General features: G+C 38.0%; 1 protein-coding gene across 10 annotated transcripts in view; it reads right to left on the bottom strand.

Moving 5' to 3' along the window:
- INPP4B (inositol polyphosphate-4-phosphatase type II B) overlaps positions 1 to 25,900 on the bottom strand; it is a 961,283-nt gene that overhangs the window by 440,815 nt on the left and 494,568 nt on the right. For all 10 annotated transcript variants that reach the window (XM_023739719.1, XM_023739717.1, XM_023739718.1 and 7 more), the window contains 2 exons: positions 7,583 to 7,701; positions 5,413 to 5,529 (listed from right to left, as the gene is read on the bottom strand). In XM_023739719.1, the coding sequence (XP_023595487.1) occupies positions 5,413 to 5,529; positions 7,583 to 7,701 (236 nt within the window). The remainder of the gene's footprint in view (positions 1 to 5,412; positions 5,530 to 7,582; positions 7,702 to 25,900) is intronic.

Genomic DNA, 25,900 nt, shown 5'->3' with positions numbered 1-25,900 from the left:
TGTATGCTTAATTTAAGTGCTTAATAAATTTGGCCATGGGCTTTTTCCTATATTTGAATAATGACTTTTTGTTCTTAATTAATCAGTTTGTAAGCTCCAAATGAAGAATGCTTTTAAAGTATTAGTTGAAGTAAAAATATATTTAGGAGGTGGAAGTGAGGGAAAAGCCTATCAATAATGTGTATACCATCACATAGCCTGGAAAAAAATACTCCTCTGACTTGCCCTGCTTGTGTTCTTTGAATCTCAATTTCTTTTTTAAAATGAACATCATAATAGTTCCCTCAAAGGAGTTTTCTGGAGATTAAAGAAGAAACCATACAAAACTAAATGTAAAGCTTGGCACATACTTAGTGATCAGTAAGCTAAATGTCTTTTTCCTTATCCACTGTATGTATCTTCCAGATGTAACACCATATCTTCCAGATAGAGAGGAAGGGAAGCTCGAAAAAGTATAACTCAAAGGGTATATTAAACTTAAACTTCTAAGAAGCCAATGTAGAAAATTAAGAGAAGTCAAGGCAAACTAAATGCAAACTTCTTTTAGTTTCCATTGAAAAGTATAACAAGTGAATTGAACACTTCTGTCTAAGGAACTAAACTGCCTTGGGCTATAATGCACTTGATGCAACAGATTTACACCTAATATTGCTAAGGTCGCTTTTCTGAAAGGTACAAATGGAGGGTTACTAGTAACTTGTATCTTGTATCTTAGAATGTATATCCTCACCTGAAGAATGCTAAGTGTCTACTGGATATAGAACTATCCCATAATCTGAACACCTAACAAGTTGAGGATACAGTAAACATTTTTTTTTTTTAACCTTTAGAGCAAAAGAAATGGGGTCAATGTGCACTGCTGCAAAATAGTACAGAAACTCAGATTTCAATCATGAGCAAAAATAATTTTGTGGCTTAATCATATGTGTATAGGTTTGATGGATACCCTCAGCTTGGTGTTGAAAGAGCCTCGTTTGGAATTTTCTAAAGCAGCAGTTGCAAGGAAGGGGAGAGAGAGAAAGTTTTGATGGTGATGTTCTTTGCCTTCCAAAATTTCTCTTTGATCTGAAGTTTCTGCTGAAACATACAAAAGATTGAGAGTCTCGCCTTGACTTCTTAGAGCTGAGCATTGTCAGTGATGTGCTGAAGACCCTTTTGACGATGTTGCTTCAATTTCCGGTAGTTTTAAAATGGGGGCATACAGCCAGGATATATCTAGAAGACATCAACTTCACTGTTAGAAGTTGGACTTTCATCCCCCACCATGGGCTTCAATTTCAAGTTTAAGTCTTCATCAAATAGCTAGAGGTTAGAGTAGTCAATTCTGAGAAAATAGATAATTTCTCCCTGATGAGGTAAATAATAAAAAGATCATTCTAATCCTAACAATAACCCAAGCCCACTCTCATATGCCACTCTCCATCTGCCAAGCATTATCTACTCCTGGCCATAGAGGGAAACTGACTGCAATGAACGGTAAGGACAAAGGATGAAGTAGGAGGAAATACTAGTCATTCTGAATCAATAGTTAGATGCTTCTCACTTGTTACAATGATTAATTGCATTTCTGCTGCAGCTACTAAGCAAGATAATCAATCTTAGGTCCAGTTTTGTAGAGGAGAACAAGAACAACAAGTAGTTAATGAGATAAGAGCTAGATCAAGGGCACAGATGAAAGGTAATCATTTCACTTTAAGAACATCTAACACTAATATGAATGTAAATGGATATGAAAAGGCAATGTACCCAATTTAAATGACTGGATAAACCCAAGTAATGATCAATTCAGTAGGAAAAACCAAACAACTTATTCGTCTTGCTCAATTAATTGATATTCAGCCAGCATAGAAGATCTGATTGCCCTGCGTCAGCCTCACATGATCAATGGTTTCCCTGGACCAAATATTTAAATGACTTTTAAATACATACACATAGTAATTTTCTGAAACATATAAATATTAATAATCTCAGCTTTATGCCTTAGAAGCACTGTGATCCTAAAACATTTAGGTTGTTAAGTGCTCATAATTATAAACCATACTTTAAACCACTTGTTCCCCTCCTCCAAAACAAAAAACAAAAAAAACTCATTAGAGAAAATGTGCCAAGATAATAACTACGTGTCTGTGGGGACTATTAGCGTATTAATGAACTGTGTTTCTATTTACACTTCCATCACCAGAGCTAATTGTTAGTTATTTTAAGGAAGAGGTTATACCTTAATTAACAGAACTTAGTAAATGAAAGCTGGTTGCCTTTAAGTGTGTTCACATTTAACAAGTTTTATTTCACAGCAGGGATTCTAGTTTATCCAATACTTTTATGTGATAACACCTCTGATCAAGGAAGAAAATCTTTAAAAGATCCCAAATAATTAGTTTCCAGAATAGAAACCAACAAAAAGCACAATTAATGAGTAAACTGATTGTTTTATTCCTAGAGCATTAATATACATACACATTTTGAACGAAGGAGATTGAAGGAGGTGGTAACACCCTCGGTATTTAATATTTATAATTTTGATATTTCTAAGTACTTAAAAAAATACAAGAGATTTGGGGCTACATTTTCATTTCTGTAGCATAGTCTTTCTATGAGTCTGACTCCTCTCCATTCTGTCCTGTCTATGCCTTGGGTTTTTACGAAGATTAAATTTAATCATGTACTTTGAAGAACATAAAACTCCATCACTTCTGCTTTACTTTCCTTGTCATCTCGATCATTTCTCTGTTGATTACTTCTCTGTGTAGTTGTATCACCCCTCTCACCCATCTGAATCATATCTCTCCACTTTACGATTCTTTCCCCTTTCCCACCATTTCTCTCTCTACTCTGGCAGAAGGCAGAAAAATAAAAAAGGATGCAGTGGGTGAGCCGGGTGTCATGGGCTTTGTGTATAGTTAATCAAGTCTGGTCTGGACAACCACAGTCACAGTCCACTCCTTTTCCATGTTACCTCAGAAGTCAAGGGAAAATGGAAAGAAAAAGACAAAACTCCCAAATAAATACATTTTAGTTGTCAATTTTATCCCCAATTTTTTGTCGCTTATTCAAAATGTTTTCATCATCCATTCTTCCTCAAAGAAATCAGAAATAACAAATGTAGGACAACTTGAGAAAAAAAAAAAAGTTAGTAAATACAGAAAAATATTTTTATTAATATTTCCTTATTTGATTTTTATTATTTATGAGGGTATGAGACTCAGTTTGTCATATTGTGGTGGCTTGTGTGTTGCTGGAAGCTATGCCACCTGCATTTCAAATACTAGCAGGGTCACACATGGTAGATGGATTTTAGCAAAGCTTCTAGACTAAGATAGACTAGGAAGAAAGACCTGGTGATCTACTTCTGAAAATCATCTAATGAAAACCTCATAGATCACAACAGAGTATTGTCTGATATAGTGCTAGAAGATGACCCCCCTAGGTTGGAAGGCACTGCACAATAGCTGCAACGATGGATTCAAACATATCAAAGATCATGAAGACGGTGCAAGACAAAGCAACATTTTGTTCTGTTATATAGGTAAGGTCACCCTGAGTTGGAGCGGACTTGAGGGCAACTAACAACAACAATGAGCAATAACCAAAACAACAGCAGCAACAACAATAGCAACAGCAACTTATTAATTACTCTGTAGCAGTTAGTCTTCTAAACATTTACAACAATTAACTCCTTTAGTCCTCACTACAATCCCAGAAGGCACATATTATGAGGACCTAGATGCATAGAATTAACTCACCCAGAGCTGCAGAGATAGTAAGTGGGACAGGAAACAGTCTGGCTCACTCTACAGTCTACGTTCTTAAAAACTATACCAGACTGCCATAATGGTTTCTTTTCCACATATAGACTGTGCATTTAATTGGGTATTTGTTCTGTAATTTTAAAGAATTGAATTTTTCTAGGACTAAGACGAGTAGAAATCACTTCAATACATTAAGATTTTTTTCTCTACTCCACCACCAAACTGAATATAAATTTCCTCTGTCTGTGTTATATGATTTATGAAAAAGAATGGAGAGCAGAGAAAGAATCATGAGCAAGACAGAGATGCCTAAGTGAGGGGAGAGTATAAAGCTACACTTCTCCTAGATGAGGCACTGCGTGATTGTCGAGGTCTGGCAGCACCCCTTAGCTGCATCCAGAACATACTAGAGAACCTTTCCGCCCACCTAGATTGAAGGTTTCCTTTTATCAACCAGAAATGACCATACTCAGTTTAGACCAGCCCCAGGTGCTTCCACCTAAAAACTTGGCTTAACAGCTATTTTCCAAACTCAAATTCTCTGGAAACTTGATCATAGCAAAGCCAAAAACCTTGTGTCTATTACAAACAAAAGAAAGGATGCGTGGCCCAATCACAAATTTGCCCTGCTTCAAAAGGAACCGCCATTGCTTAAATGACAACTTACCAGAACCTATTCCTTTTTCCCAACTAACTTCCTCAAAGCCTCTTATATAAGGAGACTACTGTCTTTCCCAAATCAAAGTGTTTGGTATCTCCATTTGAATGCCAGGCTTTCTCGCTGCAGCAATTTGGTTTACTCCTAAATAAAATCTTTATTAAAAATTTTCATAACTCTACTTCAGAATCTGTCACTGAACACCGCCTCAGGTTTCGCTATTGACCGTTGGGATGCCCCTAGCTCGCCTTGCCTTGAAAACAGACAAAAACCGCACACTAATTGGAGCGATTTAAAGGAAAAGGGCTACCTCCCCTTCTCAATTCCTTCCCAACAGCATTTTCTTCTCCCCAGGAGTTTACAAGTGGCTTCTAGGGAGACCTCCTGGGTATTTAAGTGTTTAACCCAGAGGTATGGTTCAAGTGAAGGAAAATTGAGACCAAGCAGAAACATTGAAGAAGCCAGGATAAAGGACCTTTAGGCCTTTACATGGCCTTCTTGTAAACAGGCCACTTAAAGCTCCTGATAAGGGCTTCCAGTTACCTCCTCTATTTGCTTTGGTGCCAGAAAGAGTGTCAGGAAGAACAGAGGGAGTTTCTTTCTCCACAATATGAAAAACAGCAAATTGTGAGAGTTAAGCACTTTGTTCATGTCTTATGTTAGAATAATTACAATATCTAGAAAGTTTTGAAACATTATTTAATCTATTCCACTTGCTTTCTGTCCACAATATTACTCCTTCAGCTTAAAACAAACGTAAATCTAGAGATCAAGCCAGCCTTCCTGAAAAAGAGAAAAATCTGTTCTGAAAGCTTTCGCCCCTAACCAATTGCTAATTTGGCACTAAGCCAAATGATTTTGAAATACATAGCAAATGATAAACATAAGATAAGCATAACCACAGCCAAATACCCTCTTGGAGAAAAACCAGTTATAACACTAATTCAATAGTTTGGAAAAACATAACTTCTTTTCCCAAAGAGAGAAATAAGTACAAGTACTTACAGTGTCATGGGACTTATCCTTGACATCATAGACTGTTAGTTTTATTTTGGTCTCTTCATAGATGGGGTACTCAGATGGGAATGTGACACCAGTCAGGAACAGTGGGTCTCTTGTTCCCTGTAACACCACAAGCAGACAGCTTTGATTCAATAAGGCAGCAACTGCCGTCGGCAGCATGCAGTGACACATGAGCACGCAGAGTGTGTCTGTGCCTGTTTATTTTTCTAGGAAATAGTTCTATTAGAAGAGAGATCTGCATTGCCAAATAAATGATGCTCACGGGTAACAACAGGGCCCTGGGCCCCAAACTACTGATGTAGCCATTGATAGGAAATGGCCCTGCACCGTTGTCAGAGCTGCTAATAGCGTGTCTTGAAAACCAATTTATTTTCATTATATGGCAGAACTCTTCTTAGGAGTCTGTTGTCGTCCATTTAGAATACATCGAATGGATACAATCTGTAATTTATGCAAATAATCTAAGCTATTGACTGATCAAATTAAAATGAAGATATTTTCTCATACAGGGCTATTGGTAATCTTATGTTGTCCATTTATTTCCATTCTATCATGATTGAATTTGAAAGTCATGCTCTGATAGTGTCCATTTGTTTTTAGATGGTCAGATGTGATTTCTTCCCAGACCAACTTGAAAACTAATGAAAGAAACTCTAAATAGGATGGATTTGGGGCTATTAAATTTCTGGTTTAGAATGCAGTGCACAGGATACTTCAATGCCTCAGAATTCATTTTTAGAGAGCTGACATTCAACATTAAATTTTATTTATATACATAAATATATATATTGTGGATATCATAGGAACGTCTGCTAGAATTCTACAAACCAGTTGCCTATGGACGTTTCTGAAAGCCCGAGCTATTCATTCATTCATTCATTCCTTTATTCAACAAATACTACTTTTTGCTCAGCACTGCATCAGACTCTGAAACAGGCAGTGAATAAAAGTCAAAAATAGCAATATATGTACAAATATAAGATTCTGAACTGTAGCAAAATAAATAGCTTCTAAGTGTTAGGCAATATTTAAAAAAAAATATTTCCCTTGGAATAATACTTGAAAATCTTATTCATATAAAATGAATTAACAATTTTGCAATTTTAGGCAAGGTTTTTTCATATGAATAGGACTATTTTTGTTAACTCAACTGCAGCATTAACTACGAATTGTACCAGCATTGAAACCTAAATTTTCCAAAGGGCAGATTCAGGGCTACATGCAGTATCTGGGTCATTTCCCATTATAGAAATGAGTCAAGTTCAGCCTGAATCATTTATTCCACCAACTGCATCAAGGCAGGCGGTTGGCACTGAGCAAGCCGTGTCTGGGTTGGTTAGTAGAAGCTCCTCATTCAAAACAGACGCACCTCACAAGTTTAAGAAAAACAAGCAAATCTTGAGTTCAGAGAGCACTTTCTTCAGCCCCAGATGTTCAAATAAGCACCTCTCATTCACTAAGGTTGTGAAATATATGTGATCAGAGCAAAATAATCAAAAGGGAAACGCTTACTCTTTTGAATGTGATCCAACACAACAAGTTTCCTCCTAACACATCTGAATGTTATACTAGTAACAATAAATGTAAATAGGAAATCACTCATCTGATAAGTAATATTCACACCTTTGCCTAGAAACATTACAGTTTCTCAAATTAATCGTCTACTTTTCTTTGGAAAATGCTGTTTGTTAAAAAGACACACACCAACAGCACAGAATACAGTTTCCACAGACTGAAAACTACAGGAAAAAATAAAAAAGGTAAAAGCACTTAACATGTTCAAAACTTTACATCTTTACAAACTTTACAACTTTCTTTTTTCCCCAAAAGAAATAGTTATAACATTTAATTTAAAATTGATGTTTTATTTTTGCCTCTATTCCTTGCTCTATTTGGGGATTCAAAGTGGCAACTTTTCTTTCTACCTACAGAAGAAAAATAAGTCCTTTTGTAACAGGCAAATGCTTCCTATTTGTTTTTTCTGGTACGTTACCAATGCATGCTTAACAATCTCAGGTATGCTTTCCTTAATGACAGAGGATGATCACATAACATTGCTACAGACCATGACCTAACTTACTTCAGCTGCTTGTTAAAAACTAGAGACAGACAGAGAGAGTCAGTAACACAGACACACAGCATGAGTGCTCACCTCCACAATTTCCGTGCTTGAATATCTTGTCAGACTCTGCTCTGCAGGGTGGATTACTGAGATCTGCACCAGTGTATTCAGCTTCCGATCACGGACAGGAGCCACAAGATCCTTGCATGCTGGCAATGGCAGAGGAAAGAGAAAGAAAAGAAACTAATAACATCTCAGAGAAAACTTTGGTCCCGGGTTGGAAGTAAACTTCGCTAAGGCGCTGTATGAAACCTCCTGGGACTAGAGCTGATTTTTACAGAGGAAGTCTCTTGGAAGTACCTTACAGAAATAGGAAGTCACGTGCTGCCGGGCTGAATTGAGAGTTCATTTCCACTGACCACATTTGCAGCTCATGAAAGTCTTGACTGCCCGGGGATCCCAGCTCTAATGTATGACTTATACACATACCGCTTCGGACTTCAGTGACTGGGGCTAACTTCACAGCTATCACTTTGGCTTTCTGCTAATTAATCATTAAACCCTGGGCTTCAATTCACACTCGCTAAGTGGGTTGATTTGGACCACATCTGGAAACTTGAGGCTGTTCTTTATTGATACTGGTTAGATTAATTCAAATGTTCGAATGTATACTTGGTTCTGCTCTAGGCTATTCCCTAGAGCTGGCCTCCTACAGACGTGCACACAGACAGTACCTGGGAAGAGCATTTGCCTTAGTGCAGTGGCACACAGGCAGGTGAAAAGGAGGCAGAAGAATAGTGAAAAAGCCCTCTGCCTGGGATCCAAACCAAGCCTGAGAGAGTATAACTTGGGATATGCATGGGTTAATTCTTGCCCAGGGGCCATAAGAGTAAGAACCAACCCTTGAGACACAAGGCTCATATTACAGACTCTCACCACAATACCATATTTACTTGAATATTTTCTCCTCTCACAAAGCGTTCCTCCAATTTAGGGAGAAAAAATCCAGAAAAATATTCCTTTCAGCAAATCCAACATCTCTCTCCTCACTACGTCCTCTCCCCGCTTCCCGGCTTTGGATAGTGATTTCACTCTCCACAGATGGGTTGCTAAGTGTAATGTGCAGTGTTTTCACCAAATGGGGGTTCAAGTTACTTTTCAGCTGGTGGCTTGTGTCAGGCTGGAGCCATAGATGGGGGAACAGACATAGCTGGGCACCCTGCCTATCTCTCCCTATTTCTACCTTGGTCTTGGGTATCATGGCGAAGGGCTCTACGGTGGCACAGTGGTTAAGAGCAAGGCTGTTAACCAAAAGGTTAGAAGTCTGAATCCACTAGCTGTTCCTTGGAAACCCTATGGGGCAGTTCAACTCTGTCCTATAGCATTGCTATGAGTCAGAATCTACTCAATGGTAATGGGGTTTCTTTGTACCATCCCTATACCACGTCTTTGACCAGCGTAGGAAGGCAGGAAAGGACAGGCGTATGTATACTATGCCATGGCACTGCAGTATTAAATCTGAAACTTGAAAGCAAAGAAAATTGTAAGTGCAATTATCACCTTTCAACCACCTGCAAATCATCTCATTTATGGAAAGAAGCAGACTGGGAAAGAAGAAAAAGCAGGAGCTTTTGAATGAAACAAACAAAAAAAAAAAAAAAAAAAAAAACAGAAAACAAACCAAACCCATTGCCATCAAGTCAATTCTGACTCATAGCGACCCTATAGCACAGGGTAGAACTGCCCCATAGAGTTTCCAAGGGGCATCTGGTAGATTTGAACTGCCAACCCTTTGGTTAGCAGCTATAGCACTTAACTACTATGCCACCAGGGTTTCCGGAATGAAACAAGCCTAGTTTAATTCCAGTTCTCTTAGTTGAGCAAACACGGGAAAATTATTTAACTTCTTTCCACTTCAGTTCTCTCCTCAGTAAAGTAGGGTCAGAGGACCCACCTTACAAGGTTGCTATGAAGATGGCCAGGCTGGGGACAGGTCTCTTTCTGCATCTAGTGCCTAAGTTTCCAGTAAACATTACTTGTCAACCTACTTACTTCCTTCCCATGCCAAGACTAACCAAAGGCACGACAAATTTCACATTTCTCTTTAGAGATTTCTAAATGCAAAATGAGACCCTATTATAAGCCTTTACAGATAACTCATCCATACTCCTGAAGCTAAATATAAAACCATGCTTATCCTCAGGGAAAATGAAAATCAGTGGAAATTCGTCTTTGTGTACTACTATTCATGTAGATGACTATTATATATTTTAGAAAAACCTTTATCCTTTTCTTCTGAATGATCCCAGTTATATCATTGAAACCTTTAAAGTATTGAATGGCTCTGTGCTAAGCCACTTCTAAGACCTGTTCATCTCTATTAACGGTGGTGCTCAGACTCAGAGACTGAGCTCCATTTAGAGTAGTTAGAATGGCAGAATTATCGCATTATTCTAACACTCTCAATATCCACCCAGCAAAGAAAAGAGGCAGGGGCTTAATAATTAGCAAAATGCTACAAGTGATCATTTACTCTTATTGGTGAAAATTGTGTTTTCATAATGGAAGACATAGATTGTCTGAAAATGTGGTGTCTTGCCAGACTTTGGTATCCCCTTGCTCCTGTACGGCTTTTATCATAATTTGTCTGTATTCATACCACATGCCTCTAGTAATCCAGGAGAGTTTAGGAAAGCATGCGTGAAAAAAAAATCTATATTTTATTTACCTATTGCCGTCAAGTCGATTCTGACTCATAGCGACCCTATAGGACAGAATAGAACTGCCCCATAGGGTTTCCAAGGAGCAGACGGTGGATCCAAACTGCCAACCTTTTGGTTAGCAGCTGAATGCTTAACCACTGCACCACCAGGGTTTCCTTTGAAACATGAAGCACTCACAATTACTTCATGAGAACCCTCTGGTAGCTTACATCATACCCCATTAGCTCCATTTCTTTTCGTGGGCTACTGACTTGCTCTCCTGCACAATGGCACCTCTCTTTGAAAACCCACTGCCATGTTTCTTTATTGCTCAACCCAAGAGATCTACAGTTTTAGAAAATACTGATGCAAGTTTTCAATAATGTCAAATATCACTGGAAAGGAAAAAACAAACAAACTAGATTTAGACTTTACTGTTCTGTAGTGGTTATTTTAATCACTTCCTTTAAGGATGGTTTAATTTTATCACTCAGTCTCTTGGTTTTCTGCTCAAAGTGAACAGCTTTATCTCCCTGTACTGATACTGACACGTCTGTCTTTTGGTTTTAAAGCTGGGGCCACTGTGTTTCAAACACACACATCTTGTACTCTTTCTGCGTAGCCTCATCTCTACCTTACTAGTTCTTGGCATCTTTGCTCAAAATAACTCACTTCTTTTCTGATTTCTTATCAGGCTTGATTGTGAGTTGTCATTGTTTCCCAGAAGTGAGCAGTTGTCCATTTTATCAGAGAAACTCTTAGACTCTCTCCCAATAAAAACAGAGAAAATCTCTATTAAAACTGAAATATTCTGTCAGCTCAATTTGCAGATCCCTACTACTGATAATGTAAAAACAATGACACTTTGTACTTCATTAAGTCTATATACTAAAAAAAGCATAGATGTCAACAACAACAAAAAAGTTATATACTGAGCTACATATAGCTCTTTTCTTACCAATAGACCAGAGCATTTTCTGTTCCCTAGGAGCCCTGGTGGCGCAATGGTTAAGTGCTTGGCAGCTAACCAAAAGGTTGGCAATTTGAACCCACCAGTGGTTCCTCAGGAGAAAAGACCTGGCGATCTGTTCCCGTAAAGATTACAGCCTAGGAAGCCCTATGGGGCAGTTCTACTCTGTCAGATAGGGTCACTATGAGTTGGAATTGACTCAATGGCATACAACAACAACAGTTCTTATCCAACAAGATGTCATAGAAAGACCCTGAGATCAGTCAGAATTCCTCAGTTGTAGTCCAGATTCTTTGTTCTCTGGTTATATGACATTGAGTAAGTCATAAACTCTCAGACACTCTATCTCCTCATCTGTCTACTCACCTCTCAGGGTGGAGGTAAGGAAGAAATTAGGCCATTTTCATGGGCAGACTTTTCTATGCAAAAATCATGTTTAATTGTATCATTATACTAACATTTACAATATTAATGCTAATAAGTTAATAAAACTAATTAAAATGGTCTTATCACCCTGCAAAGTGGCTTTTATTACCGCAGTCATACTCCGTCAGCTCCTTGAAGACAGTCAGCAGGTCTAAAGCTTCCGGGTAAATAGCAAACCAGCACGAGTCATTGCATTTCATAAAGTGAAACCTGTACACACCATGTACCTACAGGTACTGAAACGGCCCCACTGAAGGGGTGACAAATGATGAGTGATTGGATTGCTTCATGGAGATATTATTCATCTGATCATTTTCAAATCTAATCTACCTGAGAATTATTCAGTAGCCAATAAAGAAGCCTGAAACATCTGTTTTCAGATAAATCAAAAATTGTTATATTAGTCTTCCAGCTACACCTACCCTGTCTATTACCTAAATAAAACTACTCCAGGAGTGGCCTGTATGAACGACATTCCTGAACTCATCAGACTTAAACAATACAATGCTTTGGTGATTTTGTTTCTGTTTTATTTTGTTTAAGAATTCTGACCATTTGACTGAAATGAGTAGTGCTGCGGATTGAACTGTGTCCCCCCCAGAATGTGTGTCAACTTGGCAAGTCCATGATTCCCAGTATTGTGTGACTGTCCACCATTGTGTCATCTGATGTGATTTTCCTATGTGTTGCAAATCCTATCTCTATGATGTTAATGGGATGGGATTAGTGGCAGTTATGTTAATGAGGCAGGACACAATCTAAAAGATTAGGTTGTATCTTAAATCATCTCTTTTGAGATATAAAAGAGAGAAGTGAGCAGAGAGACAAGGGGACCTCATACCACCAAGCAAGAAGAGCCAGAAGCATGCATCTTTTGGACCTGGGTTTCTTGCACTGAAATGCTCCTAGACAAGGTGAAGATTGAGGACAAGGACCTTCCCCCAGAGCCGAGAGAGAGAGAAAGAGGGCCTGAATTCAGACTTCCAGCCTCCTAGACTGTGAAAGAGTAAATTTCTCTTTGTTAAAGCCATCCACTTATGGTATTTCTGTTATAGCAGCACTAGATAACTAAGACAGGTAGTAACAAATAAATGCTACTCTTCAATCATTCATTCATCAATAGGTTTTCATCTTTAGATCTGCCTTTTTATGAGTTTTGTTTTGAACTGAGCTATTTAGAATTATCTCCAGAGCCCAGAGGAGTTTAAATGCATGAGATGTTGATAGACTGGGATTCAAATGTGCCAGGTCCACTAAAGTAACTGTTTATTTTTTTACAGAAAAGGAAATAAAATTGAAACATGCAAATAATGAGTAATTTAAAAAAAAAACTATAATTTTGAATCTTTTCTTTAAAAAAAAAGTAAAAGAGACACAAGTGACTATTTTTCCTGTTAATCTGGATAAAATAGCAACATGCTAAACAGGTTTCAGTGGAGCTTCCAGACTAAGACAGACTAGGAAGAAAGGTCTGGCAATCTATTCCTGAAAATCAGCCATTGAAAACCCTGTGGATCATAGGATCACATCAGTCCGATCTGCAACCGATCATGGGGATGGAACAGGACTGGACAGTTTTGTTCCGTTGTGCATGGGGTCACCATGAGTCAGGGGCTGACTCAAAAACAGATAACACCTAGCAACATAAGGGTTCACTTTCTATTGTGTGTGGTTATGAACAAGATACCTATAAGTATCTTCAATTTAAATACATACAAACCAAAAAAAAAAAAAAAAAAAAACCCGTTGCTGTTGAGTCAATCCATCTAATAGTGACCCTATAGGATAGAGTAGAACTGCCCCATAGGGTTTCCAAGGAGTGGCTGGTGGACCTGAACTGCCAACCTCTTGGTTAGCAGCCATAGCTCTTAACCACTGCACCAGCAGCTCTCCACAGTAGAAGTGTAATAATAAAAATAAATGGAGCCTCAGTATCTCAGAGGAGTGTTAGGCACTGAGCAAACTGGAAAACTTATGCTGTGTCCAAAGAGGCCTAGTTTTGTCTGATCTTAGGAATTTTCCAAAGCTTGAAATCTCAATTTCTATGTAAGCTATCATAGTAAGAGCCACACAAACTACATTTGTGGCTAAATTTGGTTTGAGGGCCAGAAATTGCTCATCTCTGGCCTGGGTATTTAAAGTGACTACTCGGACAAAGACTGCTCTCTTAGGAAGAGAGCACAGATTATCATTTATTTCTGCTTCTGTAATACTTGAGGGTCCAGCAGCTAAAGGGCAGGGGTCTTGAGGGGATCCATGGTAGGTCAAAGACGCTATCTCTCCAAAAGCACTCTTTTTATAAAGTATCAGTTTTTGTTTCATTCAGGCATCATTTCTAAATCGTATTAAGTATATTGAGTCCATAGAGCTCTTCCAGCACGCCAGCCAACTTTGGAACTTTGGCTGGAAGCCTAAATATGTCTCTTGACTCTTCTATCAGAGAGCTCGATCCCAGCAATAATCAGTTGGAAGTAGAACACAACTGTTCATTCTGGCACTAGCAGAACTAACCAAATCCTAGTAGGACTGAGGTCCGCCCTTGATATGGAGAGCTTCAAATAAGCAGAGGTGCCTGCCACAGGCTTTCCCAAAAGCACTGGCATGAGCCACCAGGGCAACAACAGCCAAGTCCAGCTACGGTCTCTTTCCCCTAAGAACTCTTTCCTCTGTGAAGTCTGGTCATTTTTCTTTCCTCATCCCCATTTCATCTCTCTTACTGCCATTCAGGGTTAGTAACATCTAACGAAGTTTATCCTTTTTCTCCAGAATAAAGCAATGGCCAGAAGCAGGGGAGACTTTGACAAATATTTCTACATCTCTCTACGTTCTATTCTCAAAATTAGCCAAAGGAAAGTTTGGCTTAGAGGAAATATCACACAGTCTAGTATATAGAGGATAAAGGAATAGTTTTTTCTTATTTTTTTAATAGATTTTATTTTTTAGAGCACTTTTAGGAAGGAATTTTTTTTTTTTTAAGCTGAGATAAAACTGCATTTGAAACCTCTGTCTAGCCCTAAGAAGTTACGTGACTTCAGATAAATTACATCTATAAAATGGAGGTAAAAGAGCAGACTTCATACATTTCTTATGAAGATTATACAAGGTAATACATGTAGAATACTAGGCACATAATAAACCATTTAAATAATACTTATTATTATTAACATTAATATGAATATAATTACGCACTACCACAAAAATGTATTTTACCTATTTGATATTCTTAATAGCAATCAGGTGCTGAAGATATTCTAGGTTGGTTCTGATTTTGTGTAATTTTATTCCTTTTCAGTAAAAGCATTTTATTAAATACAAACCTATAATTTTTGTACCTTTGTGTTTCATATACATAAATAAAAAATTCAAAACACCCTTTCCTGGAGCATGTGTTAATTTCAGAAATCTTAACCATCATTTATACACAGTCTTCTGTGAAACCAGATATGCACACTAACCCTTTTTAATCTCACTTCTGACTAGAAACTTCCAAATGAGAAGCCAAAAAATAGCAGAAAGCTTTATTTTCTGTCTCCCTGCAGTTGTGCTACATGTAAATGGTCAACTCACCCTCTAAGCAGGGTCTGAACAGGGAGGTTAGTGTTCCTTTTACTCTGAGAATGATGGCCCACAGGGAGGCATTACAATAACAACTGAGATGATCAAAGAGTTCATGGGGAAACTCGTGTACTCTGTACACTCCTTTCATCAGAAAAGAAGACTCTGAATGCTAATAAAGCTTCCTTTTAAAACTTTTTTACAATTCAAAATAAATGGTACAGCTAGAACTCAAATATCTAGTATAGACTTCATGGAAAATGGAAGAGATGTATCTATGCTCCTTAAGTTCAAAAAAGGCCAGGGTGCAGAGGACAGGGGGCATTCCAGAATAGAAAAATGGCTTTCTATAAACGTGGCCTTCGGGGAAAAAACATCTGGCTTCCAGACTCCCTCAATAGCACCATTCTTATCCCACTACCACTGCTACAAGAATCAGCCACTTTCCCCAGGATGTGGGTAAGACTCTTGCAGCCTAGAATACAATTTTTACTAACTTCTCAAATTCTTAATGTTTGGTCAAGTTTCTCAAAAATGTCACATGTATATCCTTCCTCCTTGTACTCTGGAAAGTTAGATGTCACTAATCAACAGACAAGTCAATTTGGGTTATATTTTCAGTCCAATAGGTTATTAGACTTCATTTTTTGTTTCACTGTTACCATTCCATGTTGTTAGGTGTCACCGAGTTGGTTCTAACTCATAGCAACACTATGTACACCAGAACAAAACACTGCCCCATCCTGGTCCATCTTCACAACCATTGCTGTGCTTGACCCTATTGTTACAGTCACTGTGTCAGTCAATCTCATTGAGGGTCTTCCTCTTTATCGCTGACCTTCTGCTTTACCAAACATGATGTCCTTCTTCAGAGACTCATCCCTCCTGATAAATGTCCCAAATAAGTGAGACAAAGTCTTACTACCCTTGCTTCTAAGGATTCTGGCTGCTGTAATTCTTCTAAGACATATTTGTTTGTTCTTCTGGAAGTGCATGGTATATTCACTATTCTTCGTCAACACCATAATTCAAATGCATCAATTCTTCTTCGGTCTTCCTTATTCATTGTCCAGTTTTTGCGTGCATACGAGGTGATTGAAAATATCATGGCTTGGGTCAGGCGCATCTTAGTCCTCAAGGTGACATTTTTGCTTTTTAACACTTTAAATAGGTCTTTTGCAGCAGAGTTGCCCAGTGCAATATGTCGTTTGATTTCTTGACTGCTGCTTGCATGGGCATTGACTGTGGATCCAAGTAAAATGAAATCCTTAACAACTTCAGTGTTTTCTCCGTTTATCATGATGTTGCTTCTTGGTCCAGTTGTGAGGATTTTTGTTTCATGTTGAGGTGTAACCCCTACGAAGGCTGTAGTCTTTCATCTTTTAATCAGTAAATACTTCAAGTCCTCTTCACTTTCAGCAAGCAATGTTGTGTCATCTGCATATTGCAGGTTGTTAATGAGCCTTCCTCCAAACCTGGTGCTGCGTTCTTCTTCATACAGTCCAGCTTCTCACATTATTTGCTCAGCATACAGACTGAATAACTATGGTGAAAGGATACAACCCTGACACACAACTTTGCTGATTTTCACCCTGCACTACCCACCTGTTCTGTTTGTATGACTGCCTCTTGGTCTATGTACGGGTTCCTACTATTCTATACCAGTGACTATATCTAGATCAAATCAATTTACATCTTACTTATATGTAACACTTAAAAAGCCTAAAAGCCTCTCTTTGAAATCACTAGCCAGTATAATACGCTTTCCTATTTTTAGTTTCTTCTTTTCATCTTTATTTGTATTTCCTCAGGAATTTTAAGAAGACAGCACTTTTCTGAAGTCTAGGAAGTTCACCTCCCTCTATAGTTCAGCTGCCATGAGAGGATCCAGGAGAAAATACAGAACTGGATCCCAGTGCCCCTTATTCCAGGATATTCCATCATGTGTAGTAAAATGGCAAAATGTCCAGTGTCCCTGCCTTATATCTAATATCCACACAATGAGAACTCACACATAATTGGGAACTCACACTATTCACTTTTTAATATTTGCTTAAAGTTATTCCCTAGAAGAATGTGGCTCTATATCATGCTAAACTGATTTATGGCCATTAATATATGTCCATCCATGTTCATTCCGTATTCTTTGTAGAATTGTGAAGAGTCTAATTCATTGAGTGTAGCTTCTTGTCTTGCCCTCACTGTTCATTTTAGCTTATTTTCAACCAAGGAAGCCTACTTTCTGTAATTTTTTCTCATTTAGCATTTCCTTTTTACTCTCTTCTCTGCTATCTCAAATTTCCCCTTTAACATGTTTCTCTCATCACTTTGAAAGAAGATGTTAACAAGGTAACCACTTGTATATTTATAAGACCTGGAACTTACAGAGGTCAGGAATACATCCTCCTTAACAAACCACAGCTCCTCTTACAGAAACTGAAATTTTTTTTAAAAAGTGTCATTTTCCTCTAAACTATTGTGTGGGCTATTTTAATTCACACCCACTTTTCTGAAGAGTATATGAACCAAGTATAGCTGCCAACATAAGCAATATTTGTTGGGAAAATAAGGACAGATGTATGAAAGTCAGTGTGAAAAAAGAAACTGATTGAAAACTGGGAATTTTTGCTTTCTTTCTTCTTTTTTTAAGTTGTTTTCTTTTGTCCTTTAAGGCACTAAGTTATAAATTTAATGTTCCAAATTCAAAATCAGTGTCTTACTTTTTGAGGCTAAGGATATCCACATAACTGGAATAAAAACTATTAATTTTAGGTTTCTAAAAGGTCTGAAAATAAAAGTAATTGAATGTTTCAGGTTGGAAGACAGAAATCAACTCAAGGCATCAACGCATACACACACATACATGAACAAGAAATAAATAAATAAATTTCGATGCAAGAATACCTTAGCCATACTAAAATAGTGCTATATACTTTTGCTACTATACTTCAGGCATAAAATGTTAATGCCATACAAATTTTAAGGTTGTTCTCATTTAAGATAATACACAAAGTCATGAAGTGTGTCCCTTGGGCCACAAGACAATGGCTGGAAGAAAATGAAGGATCAAAGAAGGTAAGATGAAGAGTCAGAACAATTTACTCAACACTTACAGGCACTGGTTTAGACTTCTTGTGTTAGCTCATGTTCAGAACAACAACCTGCCTATTGCTGCCTCATGGTTTTATTTGTTCCATATCTTTTACTAATAAATAAATATTCTAGGGAATCACAATGGATGGCTCAAGAATGAAGACTTTCTTTTCACTAATAGCTCAGTATTCTGCAGTCTGAGCAAATTTTTTTGTTTTCAATAATGTTATTCTGCTCTGGTCCCCTGTATGTTCAGTGGTGATTTAGCTTATAATAAGAATTTAAATACTCTCAACTCTATGATAATAGAATCCAAATAAAACTTGAGGAAAGGATGAGGCTAATTCCATAGGGAGAAAGTAGATGACAGAGTTATTGAGGAATAAGGTAATAATTTGCAAGAGGTAACAAGAGATTTTGTGATAGAAATCTTGCTTTGGAATTCTTGCTACATTGATTCGAGCACCATAATGTCTAAATTTTGTTACAACTGATTCACTTATAAATTGTACTGATTTCCTTGATGCAAAAGGCTAGATTCAGACTGTTGGGAAATGGATCTTCAAATAAAATCTATTTTTTTTCTGTAACAGAACAATATAAATATATATGTCAGCATATTTTATGTGTGTTTGTGTGTATGTGTTACATAAAAAACATGTCAAACTTCAAAAGAAAAGAAAAAAAAACTGGTTGAGAAGATGAAATTCACTTAACTTGGGAACATTATACATACCAAAATAAACTACACACCTAGCGCTAGTTCTCAATTTAAGTATCATTAAAGAATCTAGAGGGAGAGAAAAAAATGCAACCACTGCCTGGAACAATAGTGCTCTTGGGAAATGCTCTTGGATTGTCTGTGCTAGGGAGAGTGAAGATGCCAGCTGTATAGCAGACAGCATATTTGCATATGAAAAGAACAAATTGGTTCAAATTACTCTTGTTAGTACCAGAAGACTTCCACTCTCAAGCTTGTCCCCTGCTCCCTTAGCTTCTCTCATGTCAATCCTTAGAAAATATATTTTGTCTTGTTTTCATGAATATTACCTAGGTGGCTGAGACTCCATCCTCAAGCAACTGAATTAGAAACAAGTCTGAGCCTGTGTCTCTTCTGGTTTGGATAGCTCACGCTATATGCTGTAAACCCCAAATTGGCCTGGCGTCTCTGAACATTTCACACAGACTTGGCTCTCTTTGTGCATGCTCCAAAGCCACGTTCCACTTAGGAAACAACAAGTGCCTGCAGCTTTCGGCTGCTCTTTTCAGCAGGAACATATGTGCTGTTTAAGGAAGGATGAAAATGTTCTTCTGAGAATGGAAGCAGGACTCATTGACTACTAAAGGAGATATCGTGGGTCAGTTAATGGAAACCTGTAGTGTTAGGACTAGGATGGCAGAAGAGGAAGAAGAAACACAGGGAATGACCTTAAACCTTTTACCCTGATGGGCTGAGATGACAACATTTTTTACAGAACAACTACCAGTTCAACATGGCAGCCAGTAAGATTCCTTTCCAGGACAAGCATAAAGCCCATCAGTGGATCCAGCAGTGCACACTGGTTAGGGACTGCTTGCCTGATCTACCTCAGACCCAAAAGATAAGGCCAGTGTGGCTGGTGAAGAGGGGCAGTTATAAGAGGGGTAGCAGGAATGTCAGGGCCTGAGGCACCTGAAAGTATTCAATTGAAGGAAGTGTGCTCAGAATTATTGAACAAGTGAGGAAACGAAAAGATGTCTAGGAGACATTTGGGAGTCTGAGGAAGATTAAAGAAAATTGGGGCCCAGAATTGTCTTCAGGGGTTGATAAATCTCCTGAGGAAATGAAGTTCATTTGTTTGAGCAGCAAGTAGTAAGCATTCTTGGAAGCCGTCGCTCAATCTGGATGATTTCACACACGGCACACTGATTCATGGTCAGTCTCGCCAAAACCTGGATGAAACAATTTTTAGACATGATTTCCCAAACCAAAATGATTCAGAAGGATTACTATACATACATATATATATATATATATATATATATATATATGCATACATACACACACACATACATATTGCACCTAAGAACTTGAATTTTAGAGAGGGGTGCTTAAATTCTGGTAAATGTTTATTTGTTTGTTTATTTATTTATTTCAGTGATTTCTCTCTTTTTGTTTTTCCTTGTATTTGTGATTGGGCTTAATTAATTATGTGTGGAGTTCATAGTTTTTTTTTTAATGAAATTGCTGACCCTTTTATGCCAAATATTTTACAAGGAGATTTAAGATTTAAAATCGAAGCTATCTGTAAAGATATATTAGGAGATAAGAAGGAAGGGGAAGAATGAGAGAAACAGACGGTTCTGGGGGGATAACTAGCCTCTCGTTTCATCATCTCCATCATAGAACGTCCTTGGGAGGGGGACAAATTTTGAGTAGTTAAGAGAAGATAACATTCTATTTCTCTTGAGTCTTCAATCATATATGTGGTTTTGTTATAGATCAAAAAAAGGAGGAAAAAATAAAAACCCTCAAATATTCATATTGAATGATGAATTTTGGATGGCATCAAGTCTTCTGTCATAAGATGGTTGACTCACAGGAAATAAAACAAGGCTGGTAGAGATAAGCTGAAGCTAGAAATGACTACCCATCCAGAATACGTACAACAAGAGGAAGAGGAGTCTGGAGGTGAGAAAGTAAGAAAGGGCTAATTAGTCAGGTGCAAAATCCGCTAGTTGAACAGTTAGTGGAAGTGATCTAGATTAGACGTCTTATATGTAGGAGAGAGTGGTACTAAGAGAAATAGAACCTGAAGGGAACAAATAGCACAACTTCTCAGAATATCGGGGATCTCCAGGGAGAGTCATTTAAACCTGAAGCCCAACAAAGCGCCTGCTTGTTGGAGGTGAAGTGCTTCAGGGCCCTGGGTATACAGAGGGTTCCAGAAGTAGAGGAGAGGTAGTTTACAGGATTCAAGTTAACATTAAAAGCATATAGTTAACATTAGGAAACCCTGGTGACATAGTGGTTAAGAGCTACAGCTATTAACCAAAAGGTTGGCAGTTCAAATCCACCCAGGCGCTCCTTGGAAACTCTATGGGGCAGTTCTACCCTGTCCTATAGGGTCATTATGAGGTGGATCAACTCGACAGCAACAGATTTGTTTTTTGTTTGTTTAATTAACATTAAAAACCTTTTTCAGCTCCTCCAGAGAGTGTAGCTGACTGCGTAAAGTAGGCGTATGAGGCACCGTCTGTTTGAGAGTCTCTGGCAGTCCTTACTGCCTGCAGAGTAAATAAACAAAGGTAATGATGGTAGACTCTGGTCCTGACTGTGTGCTTTGGGTTTGTTATGGAGTTTCAGTATCCTCATCTGGAAATAGGGATGATAATTATATTTATTCTGAGTTCTTTTGAAGATCCAGTAAAGTACATGGGGGAAAAGCAAAGATTTATGAAACTCTTAATAACAAACTAATAATGCACTACACACCTTTCATATATATTAGCTCAAATACCCTGTGAAGGAGGAATTATTATCCATAATGCACAGACAAGAAATCAGAGTTTCAGAGAGAGTAAGGGATTAACCCAAGACAATAATAGAATAATACCATGAAGACATCACTTACTACACCTAGGCCCATTCTTAGAGCTTTAGGTATATTCTCTTTAGTCCCCAAAACAACCCAGTAAAGATAACTAGTTTCCCAGGGTCACACAGTAGGTCAGAGGCAGAGACAGGACCCAACCCTCACTGACTGGCAGCTCAGCACCTGCTCTCAAACACTGCCCTCAGTATTATATGTTGCAAGCTGAAATCTAAGCTCAAATCTCCTGACACCAAGTCCATTTCTATAGTTTTACATGTCTATTATTCTCCTTGTTGTTATTAGTATGTGCGTGTTCAATTGCTTGTTCCTGATACCGTCATACTACAGAAGGCCCCAAGTCACTTTGTGAAGGATTTTGGGCATTGAATTCTACACAAGTAAACTATTGTCAGATACACAGTCTAGTTACAGAATCCAGCTTGTCCAGATCAGCCTGTGCCTGGTTCTTCCTATCAATTCTTTCTAGAAGAACCCCAAGGTCAGTGAGACTCTATTCATTCTGAATATAATTCACTAATAACAAAATATCAATGACTAATTGTATTCATTTAGAATTTTAAAATGAATTATTTTTTAAAGTAATTGTTTTAGCAATAATTATAAAACATTTCAAGGATATGCATAAATGTATCAATTTATTTTATGAAGAAATGTGTGAAGAATAGAGCAATGGAATTCATATATTCATTCAGTCTGTGGGTGTTTATTGAATGTCTAAATGTGCCCAGAATGGTTCTCGGCGATGGTTTCACAGCAGTGAACAAGAAAGTAAGTTTCTTATTTTATGGTGCTTATAGTCTAGACAGAAACCCTGGTGGCATACTGGTTAAGTGCTACAGCTAACCAAAAGGTCAGCAGTTCAAATCCACCAGGTGCTCCTTGGAAACTCTATGGGGCAGTTCTACTCTGCCCTATAGGGTCGCTATGAGTCGGAATTGACTTGATGGCAATGGGTTTGGTTTTTATAGTCTAGAGGACCAAGAAAATTAAAAAAAATAATAATTTAATCAGAATTTAAAATATAGTGATAAAGGGGCAGGTGGGAAGGCGAAATAGGATGGCAATGCTTCAGGGGCACTGAATTTCTGTTAAGGGTGATGAAAAAACTTGGAAACAGATATTGGTGATGATTGCACAACATGGTAAACATAATGTCATAGAATTTTACACACAAAAATGGTTAAAATGGCAAATGTTTTATGACAAATGTCACCACAATAAAAATAAAAATATGGTGATATAATTGAGTGTTGGGGGATGTTAGATCAGGAAAACTCCTCTGATGAGGTGACATTTGAGCTGTGACTTAAAACATAACAACAGCCAGCTGAGGGGAAACAGCAAATGCAGACCCAAACATTTGGCCTGTTTGAGAAGCAGAAAAAACACCAATGAGCGGGCGCAGATTACCCAATAAGCAAGGTAAGCACCGGCTTATGTGGTGGAACCCAAGTGCAACTGTTCACTACAGATTAGGAAGTAAGCACAAGTAAACCCGTGTTTACCTTGCTCACTGGGTAATCCATCCCTGTCAGGGATTGTAAATTTGAAAAGAGGCTTTGATTCTGTAGGAAGGTGCTGTAGGATTGGGAGACAGAAAGATGCCAACCATACCTAGAAGGAGAATTTTTGATGTGGTGAAAAAATGTAAAATTGTTTACTACAGATGATCTGGTAAGCAAGGTAAGTACTGTGCTTACCTTGCCTATTGAATAATTTGCCCCTGCCAATGAGGCTGACACAGAGCAAGCTAGAGTACAATCACTGAGAGATGAGGTCAAAACAGCAGGTATGATCCTGCTCCTTAAGAATCTCATAGAATGTGGTAGAATATTTTGATTTTATTCTAAGTGATATTGAAGGCATTGCCAAATTTTAACTAGGGGAGTAAAGAGATTGCATCTATATATTTAAAGATTATTATGGCTGTTCTCTTAGGGGCAAGAACTGATGCAATCAGACCCACTAGTCTCATCTGCACTGGTCCAGCTGAGAGCGGATAGTGGTGTGAAACTGAATGATAGTTATGATGGAGAAAGATGGAAAAATTCAGGATATACTTTGAACATAGAATTTACAGGACTTGATGTGGGGTTAGGGAAAAAGAAGAATTAAGAAAGGGTTGTAGGTGGCGTATTTTATGAATACTATGGGGGAAGAAAATGTTTTGGAGTATAGAATCAGTAATCAAGAAATCAGGTTTCTGCCAGATTAGGGTTAAAATACCTCTTAGACAAGCAAGTGAAAATATCTAGTAGTGAGCTGAAAATGGGACTAGGATGCTCCATGGAAAAGGACTAAAGTTATAAATTTTGGAAATAAAGATCCATAAAGGTTATTTAAAGCCATGGGCCTTGAAATTACTAAGAGTGAGAGGGTGTTTAAGTTTTGTGAATGTAGCAATTATAACTGATATTCTGAATTTGAACAAGCTGTGATCTGGGAATAACTTTTTGCTCAAATAGACTTCTACCACCTTTTCACTGGAGGTAAGAGTAGAGAGCAATCCCTTTGCTTGGCCTCATGTGAGAAGGCATGCGGAATAAGGGGCAGGGCACCTGAAGGGCTTAGGGTTTTTCCCTTACCAGATTTGTGACCATAGATGTGTCACTTAACCTGAGACTTAGTTTCTTCCATTTTAATATGGGAAGAGTATCATCTTTGCCAACCACAAAACATCAAAGCTCAAAGAAAAAAAAAACATTTGGGAAAAGACTTTCAAGTACAATGGAAATATGAGGGGACTTATCTTTAATCCTGTGTTACATTCTACAAAGTTTCTTCCCTTTCTCATGGCATGGTTCCTAGGTGGCCTTGGATATCTTCGGATGTTATCTGCTCCATGGGAAGGCTGACTGACAAATTTCAACCATACAGACAGCACCATCGGGGGATTTCTCTCCATGGCAACCTCGGTGGCGTTTGATTTTACAAAAAGCAAGTGTCTAATAGACAAAGCCCTCGGGTAGTCCTGATTCTTCAATTACCCATAAGTAGCAACAGATGCTGCAAAGGTAGGAATGTTCCCAGTGACCAGCCACTCTCAGTAATTAGATAATGGAGGAAAGAAAGTAATTAGGTAAATCACACAGAAAGAGAAATAAACTGGATAGGGTATGTTAATCATGAAGAAACTGAACATTAAAAAAAAAAAAAACTTTGATTTAACATAAAATTTACTAAACCCATGTGGAACAATTAATTTAAGCCTGTGGACTTAAATCTGGTCAAAGATCTCCTTTAATTAAAAGCTCCTGTGGTGTATTACTCAGAAAGAAATGTGACTAGAAGAATAAATACATTTTAGGACAACAAAATGCAGTTAAATGATACAGTCATGGCAAGAGGAAGTGGGGAAGAAGAGAAGTTTGATCTCTCTATACTTCCCATTTATTAACTGGTGTCACATATCTCAACATCCTGCAGAGAGTAATGAGCTAGAATTTAGATCAGTATCAGTAAGAACATGCTACATTCCAACTGCAGCACATGTTAAATCTTGGGTCATCAGAAACCACTACCCACAAGACACTCCTGGTAGTAAGCTCTAATTAGTTCATTTTCTCTTCTTTCAATTAAAACTCTAATTATTTCAGCAGTACGAAAACATCATGCAGGTCTTAGATAACATTTTATTGCTCTTCCCTTGCCCATTTCTCCTTATTTTTACAATCAACTGCAAAGCACATGGCCTTTGGAGTCAAAGTCTAGTCTCCTCCACTTTCTCTAATTGCCCTTGAGCAACCCACTGAACTTAGTGTGAAACATCAAGGGTGAGTAGCACTTCGAAGGCTGGTTTTAGAGGCGGTTTCAATAAGTGATAGCTACTATGCAGGAAAATGCAGTGCCTACACCCTGCTCAAGGAAGTATTTATCGAGTGGGATAAAGTGATTCTCCCAATGTAATATTTATGATAACAGAGGTTAACTAAAGATTTAGTAAACGTCAGGTACCAGTTTAAGTGCTTTACATATATTAACTTCTCTAAACCTCACTTTGAGGACTAGGGTATGCCTGACCCAAGCCATAGTATTTTCAATCGCCTCATAGGCATGAGAAAGTTGG

Source organism: Trichechus manatus, unplaced genomic scaffold, assembly GCF_000243295.1.
Source record: "Trichechus manatus latirostris isolate Lorelei unplaced genomic scaffold, TriManLat1.0 scaffold00139, whole genome shotgun sequence".
Lineage (NCBI taxonomy): Eukaryota > Metazoa > Chordata > Mammalia > Sirenia > Trichechidae > Trichechus > Trichechus manatus.
Note: the sequence above shows the minus strand (reverse complement) of the source record. Positions and strands in the feature narration are given on the sequence as shown.